The sequence below is a fragment of the Lycorma delicatula genome, chromosome 3 (genome assembly GCF_047948215.1).
Source record: "Lycorma delicatula isolate Av1 chromosome 3, ASM4794821v1, whole genome shotgun sequence".
NCBI classification, from domain to species: Eukaryota; Metazoa; Arthropoda; class Insecta; order Hemiptera; family Fulgoridae; genus Lycorma; species Lycorma delicatula.
In genome coordinates, this window is record NC_134457.1 from 17,977,756 (window position 1) to 17,985,316 (window position 7,561).

The following is a 7,561-nucleotide window of genomic DNA, read 5'->3' on the forward strand; positions in this document are numbered from 1 at the left end:
TGGTCTGTAAAGTATAAAATGAAGAAATTTTTGCTGACCAAAGCATCATCGTAAATGAACTAAATTAACCTAATCAAATCAAAACTTGATTATTTCAGAATAAACAAAATTAATGAAAACCCACTGCTTTGTTATTTACTTGTTGACATATAATTATACAGTTCATTATCAATACTTGTGTATCGCCTACTTTTACAGCGATTATCAAAAATGAAATCATTGCAATATTTTTTAACCTTAGCTGTAGATAAATTTCATCAAGTTTTTAATAGTTTACTCAGAATCTACTCAGTAATATAATAGTAAACTCAAAATCAGTTGTCCGAGAAATCAATTGATAATAAATATAGTAAGTTTAATACTAATTATTAAAATTTAATGATGTAAATGTAGTTTTATTTATATGTACCAACCCTTTAAACAAAAGTGGTTGTCAACCCACATTTGGCATTGCATTGCAGTGATTCATAAAAATACTCTTTTGTGTATTCTGTTTGTTCTTAACAATTACTGACATTGGATACACTGAAAAATTTGTATGACTCGAATCAGTAATTCTAATCTAGACAACTGATTTATGTGAATTGAATCATTATAATGATTCGTTTCTCCCAACCCTATTATAGAGGACATTATGTGAAACACAATGCTGCCAACCGCATCTGTCTAAATATCTCCATTGGCACATAATTTAAAATGTTCAATAATTTTGTAAACAGACCTCGCATAATGAAATTGTAGGTGGCCTATAATAATAAAAAATTAAATTTGGACAGATATTTTATCTGGTTTAAAGAATGTTATTGTCATAATTTAAAAAAGTAATACTTCTGTTGAAATTTATTCAGTAGATCTTTAGATCTATGAGGTCTGTAAAAAAAAGTAACGAGACTAGTTTTTTTGGCAGTCAAAGAGGCAACAATGTAAAGTTACTAGTGAACATAAATAAATCAACTATTCATAGTTGATTTATATTATTTATTAATATTTTTGGTCTATTGTTGCCACATTGAGATGTAAACAAACTTTTTGTGAAATGAGTTTTTGTTGTGTTACAAAAATGAGTGATATTAATTATGACCAACGTTTTGCATTCAAGTTTTGAGTTAAACTCAATGAGAATGCTACTGAAACTTTTTCAAAATTGAAAAGAGCATATGGAGATGATGCTCTGTCATGAGCCTAAGTTTTTAGGTAGTTTAAAGTATTTTCAGATGGCCAGGAATCAGTTCCAGACAATCCACACTCTGAAAGATCGTTAATGTCAAAAAGTGAAAGCAATGTTGAATGAAAGAGACTTGATACAGTACAACTGGCAATTAACTGTCAGAATGACTGCAGAGCAATTGCAATTGAACCATACCATAGTCCATCCAATATTGTCAAACGAATTGGACGTGAAAAACATTTGTGCAAAACTGGTTCCAAAAAACCCACTGTTGAACTAAAATACAACAGGGTGGAAGTGTGCCGTGATCTTCTATGGCGAATTGAAACTGATCCTGATATTATAAAAAATGTTATTACTGGTGATGAATCTTAAATATTTGAATACAACCCAGAAACAAAACACCAGAGCTAGGAGTGGCACACTACAAACTCACCACGTCCTAAAAAAGTAAAAATGAGCAAATCAAAAATCAAAATCATGCTAATTTGTTTCTTCCATAGTAATGGCAATCTCTATAAGGAGGTTTTGCCTACAGGACATACTGTAAATCAATTTGTTTACCAAGAAATTCTTGAAAGACTGTGGAAAATAGTTGCCCGCGTGAGACCAGCCATCAAAGACAACAGGATGCTGCATCATGACAATGCACCCTTTCCCATTGCACTCTTGATTAATGAGTTTTTGGCAAAGAAAAATATTAATGAAGTTCCTCAACCACCTTATTCTCCTGAATTGAGTCCCTGCGACTTTTTCCTGTTTCCAACTTTAAGAAAACACCTCAAAGGAACAGTAGAATACATTTAAAAAAATGTTACCACCATCTGAAGGATATTCTGGTTTCTGAATTCCAAATTCCAACACCGCTATGAAAAGTGGGAAAACTATTTGAAACGTTGTGTGGCTTCCCAAGGGAACTATTTCGAAAGTGATAAGAGTCCTCCATATATAATAGGATTGTAAATAAAATTTTTTTCTGAACCAGTCTCATTACTTTATTTACAGACCTTGTATGCCTTATCTTATAACTGTAAATATATTACATTAATCAACCATTTCTCTACTATTAAAAGATTAGTACAACATTATTCATTAAAAAGTAACTAAACATTTAATCATTAAATATACACCAACCTGCATATTTCTTCAGTTAATGACAAAGTTTTCCTAAAATAAGAGAAAGGATTCGTAAGCAATGAGACCTGATTATCACCTTGTTTAGAGCATTTCTGTAATAAAAATAAAATAAAGTAAAAAACCATAATGACATTTGATAAAAGCAAGTAAAAATTACATAAGTTCAAGTTGTAAGAACTAATACCATTCTTAAGATTATTAGCATAAAATTTACATAGTTAATACCATAAAAAAGGGAAAAAAATGCTTTATATCAAATTAATTTACCATTAACATTAGTTACAAAATGAAAATAAAAACAAATTAGATACTTTTTTAAGTAAACATAGTTAAGTTTATCATAAACATATAATTAATAAAACTACCATGAAATCTAGTAATAAAAAAGACTATTAGATTTTAACAAATCTGTCTCTAGTGATGAACAGTACAGGATTTACCATAAAGCAAAACAAGCAGCTGCTTAGGGCCTCACTTTGACAGGGGCCTCAAAGTAAAAAATTTTGAAAAATAAAAGTAAAATTAACAAAAAATAAAGAATATATTTATAATACTTTATGTATTACTTTTATAACTTATGTATAATTGTAATTGCTATCTTCAATTATGTAAAAGCTTCATTTATATTTATAGCATAGATTATAATGACAGTATATTTTAAAATTGGTTTGTCATGCAAACCATTTTTGAGGGGGGCCTCAAAAAGATTGATTTGATTGGGACCTCGTCGAAGGTAAATCCGGCACTGGTGATGAAACATTAACAGAAAGGTACAGTATTATCATCAACTTTTTTCAAAAGTCAGTATGTACAAACAAAATGGAATTAAAAGACTTTTAATCAATAAGATTCAGGCTGTAGATGAGTATAAATATTTAATTTATCCTTGGACATTATAACAAATCAGCAGCAAGAGAAAATATAAATAAAGGAAAAGTATTTACTAGAAAACTTTATGACATTTTGTGGGATGATATCATGAAAAACACTGAACGTTTAATTTTTATATTCACTATCAAACCTACTACTCCTCTTTACAGAGCGGAAATTTAGTCCAAAGATGTAATTTAATTTATAATTCAGAAGTTAAATGTAATGTGGTGGGGTACTGAAGACAATGTTGCACGCAGACACTATTCATATTATTTATTTAATATTTGAGAACAAATGGAAGTAAAGAAAACTATTTGAAAATATGGACGGCAGATAGCTGGTATTAGTATGGTCATCTGAATTGCTTGGCAGTAAACAGGATTTCAAATCTAAGAGATTTCTGAGGGACATTATGAGAGAAATAAGAGGGGAAAGCTTAGGAGTCATTGGATATAAGGGTTTTGCCATATAAAGAAGACATTTGGAGTGACAGAGTTAAATGGAAAGCTGAGTACGAGAAATGATCACTCACGTTTGTAGAATCTCCCTTGTAAGAAAGTAAGTGTTAAAAAATGTTACTTTATAAAATCACTATTAACTCTGTTGAACTTAAAAAAATCTGATTTTTCTGCATCTAATTTAAAAAAACGTATAAATATGTGCTTAAATGACTTTAACCATATCTAAATTTTTTTATTGTTACTTCTGTACTAAGAATTTTTCAAATGGCACTGCATTTATTAAACAGAGTTTTTAAAACTCATATCATAATACTTCAGACACTCTTGCAGCCAGCTTCAGGTACTGGGTCGCTATTGTCACACGGTATCAGCTGATGATTTTATTTTTTAATTACGCAGATGTGTAATTATAATGTGGTCAAAGGTCAAGGTTTTAACATAAATTCCAAGGGAATCTAAACCAAGATTTATCTAAATCTTTAGAATGTCCTTTTTTATCTGCTGAATAGCAAACCTACTCATTTCTGATGTGATCTATATAAAGATCAAATAAAAACATTTATTTACACATAAATAGATAAAAGCCAACTTAAACTGAAAAAATGGATAAATTATGATATAAATTAGCATTATAAGTCTGTCACTAAGAAGAAAGCATAAACATGTCAACATTCTGAAAAATGAAAGGGTAGTAAACAATCACTGGTTACTGCGTTATAATATTACATGATTATTCAAATATCACGTTTGCAATATAATATTCTGATGTTTATTAAAACCTGTCACACATTTACAGTCAATCAGAACAACTCAATTCTTAAGAACAAAAGAAAGGGTAAAGCAATAATAATAAACATTAATCACTTTCTCTTAATAACAAGATATTAGTTTTTTATGGACAAACAACCAAAGAGGTTGTTTGAAAAAACAAAAACAAAATTTTTAAACAGCCTAAAATAATGTTAAGAAGTTGTAAGGAGATTCCTCTGAACAGAAAAAGGTTAGATGCTAGAAATTCATCAAACAATAAAAGAAATAGTCACAAACTCCTACTATTCTGTCATTAACACCAACTACTCACTCAATCTGAATAATGAAACACAAAGATATAAAAAAAGTAATATTATAAATAAGCATATGTAATAACTAAACAAGAGGGAATGAAGAGGTTTCACCAGAATTTGGGTCAGTTGTGCTTAAGCTCAGAAACATCTTAAAAACGTTTTTAATTTATTTTCAGTTTGAATCAACTATCACATTATTTAAATACATAGTCAAACAGTACATTACAAATAATTACCTACAGAGGTATAATGGAGCTTAACTAGACAACATCTATAACTTACCCTTCATGCTGAAAAGTTACAAATTGTTAAGCATATTACACGAAGTTACGTAATAGAAGGTAACTTCTTCAATGCAGCTGTTTCTGGCTAATGATTTCAAAGTAGTAAAGTATATTTTCTATGTTACAACAATGGCCAACAACACACTACCAATAATCTACAATATCTCATAAATGAGCTCTCTCATTCACTGCTGGAATAGGATTAGTATAGGAAAGTGTAACCCACCAGGTTGGTCTAGTGGTTAACGCGTCTTCCCAAATCAGCTGATTTGGAAGTCGAGAGTTACAGCGTTCAAGTCCTAGTAAAGCCAGATATTTTTACATGGATTTGAATACTAGATCGTGGATACCGGTGTTCTTTGGTGGTTGGGTTTCAATTAACCACACATCTCAGGTACGGTCGAACTGAGAATGTACAAGACTACACTTCATTTACACTCATACATATCATCCTCATTCATCCTCTGAAGAATTATCTAAACGGTAGTTACCGGAGGCTAAACAGGAAAAAGAAAGAAAGTATAGGAAAGTGTAGAAAGAGCTTTTGGCACTTATGTAGTGCTCATTAAAACCACTCCAATGGTTTTAATGAGCATTTGCAATTAAAGTTAAACAGGGTTAATTAAAGTTAAGTTAAAGGTTACAGTAATCTTAAGGATCTTGGATACACTCATTTTACAGTCAATCATTCTAAAAATTTTGTTGACCCTCAAATTGGTGCATGTACCAATCACAATAAATCAACATGGCAAAAGGCAAAAGAAAACCATAAGCAACGTTTTGGTACCCACAGAGAACTTTTGCAATCATATCTGGGCAAATATATATGGCGTAAAAAGTACCCTGACAACCCTTTTTTTTACTTTTGGAAACCCGTTTCTGAGGAATATCCTTGCAATTAAAATTTTGTTTGATGTTTGTATTTTTCAAATAAAATTTGGTTAATCAGGTCTTTCTGTTTCAATTTAATGTGCATTAAGCATTTTTCATTGTTTGCAAATTTTTTGCAATGTCATAATATTGAAAGTGCTTGTTCATAATGAATTGCATAAGTACTGAGCTTTTTAAGTTGGAATGCTTAGGGCTGGACTTGGTCTTCATTATATCTAAAACTAAGTTACAAACTATTGAATTGGTTTACATATTGAGTCAAAGTGATTTAAGACTATCATATTTATATGGTACATTGCCATAAATGTCATTAGCCTACTATAACTCTATGCATTCTTAAATTTTTGTTTTCTACATCTCAATCAGCTTCATTGTGACAGTTTAAATTTCTCAAATTATTCTGAATATAATTAGAAAGTTGACGAAGTTAAATCAACTGACTGCAGCAATTTTCTGATTGAATAAACCGCTTACTAACTCAGTCATATATTATCGATAACAAATAACAACTAAAACAATACATTAGGTTATAAAAGTAATAAACAGAACCCCTATTGTAAAAAGTTATTGTTAAGAGTAAATACTACCAAGACATCAGGTTCTTGAGTCCACTCCGAATAAACCAACAATTCATATAATATATTATCAGTTTTATTAGCGTCTATCATCTTGCAAATCCGTTATCAGAAATTGCAATAAGGCAATTATTTCAAAAACACGTACGTGAAAATTTTATATAAAAAATTACAAAAATACATTAATTTATGAAAAACAGTAATTTAAATGCATGATTTTTCGTGGGATGCTATAAATCTAGCAATAACCAAACAAAAACGAAGCAAATATCTAATTCTGAACACCAACATCCAAAATATTACGGTAGTTAGGAAGAAACCTAACCTACTGACAAAACTCGACCAAAAACAATATGTATTATAACTTCGAACAAGTCGATAGTTTTAAAGTAGTTTCGACCCAGTCGAAGTTGATATGCCGCGTATATTCATTTCCACAAACGCCGAAGCTAAGAAATATTTATTTCATCTCTAACTCTTTAACTAGTTCAAACTTTAGTTACTCAGAATAAACAATTTTTTGTACTTTACATGCGTATATTTGTTCTTTAAAGATTTAGGTTATATTGATTTTTAACAGTAACTGCGAAGTGTTTAACTGTTCAAATTGTTTATATTTAAAAGTACAGTACATCTGTAAAATACATATCTTAGAATCTCTACTTTAACAAATTGAATATTTCATAAATACTTATTTTTCTGTCAGCAAAACGTGAGAAAATATTCATAATTTGAATAATTGTCTTAATAATAAATACAACCAAGTTTTTGTAAAATAATCTACATTTGTTTTTTTTTCTGAAAAAATTATTATTATTTATCATTATATATATCATATAATCATTAGAAATTTCTTAGATGTGGATTTTTAATGTTTTGCTGCTTTAAAATTTATTTAATTTAAAAAAAAATTAAAACTGATTAAAAATATTTCCCATATTACTAAAAGAGAGTACATATATCATTTTGGAGAAAAAATACAGACATTAATTTGTTGCTTTACACAAATTGTCCCAGTTTTCCTTAAAGCTGCACTCTATAATTGAAGCGTCTCAGATGTTGTGAAAAATCAAAACCTCTTTGAATAAAGAAACTTTGACTTCTGACT

At 29.5% G+C, this 7,561-nt stretch overlaps 1 protein-coding gene across 2 annotated transcripts in view; it reads right to left on the minus strand.

Moving 5' to 3' along the window:
- Nucleotides 1–6,788, minus strand: part of LOC142321416 (NBAS subunit of NRZ tethering complex-like) — a 147,783-nt gene extending 140,995 nt beyond the window's left edge. For both annotated transcript variants that reach the window (XM_075359486.1, XM_075359484.1), the window contains exons 1-2: nt 6,466–6,788; nt 2,303–2,397 (exon numbers count right to left, since the gene is read on the minus strand). In XM_075359486.1, coding sequence (XP_075215601.1) covers nt 2,303–2,397; nt 6,466–6,546 — 176 coding nt within the window. In that variant the 5' untranslated portion in view covers nt 6,547–6,788. The remainder of the gene's footprint in view (nt 1–2,302; nt 2,398–6,465) is intronic.
- Between the last annotated feature and the right edge of the window lie 773 nt (nt 6,789–7,561).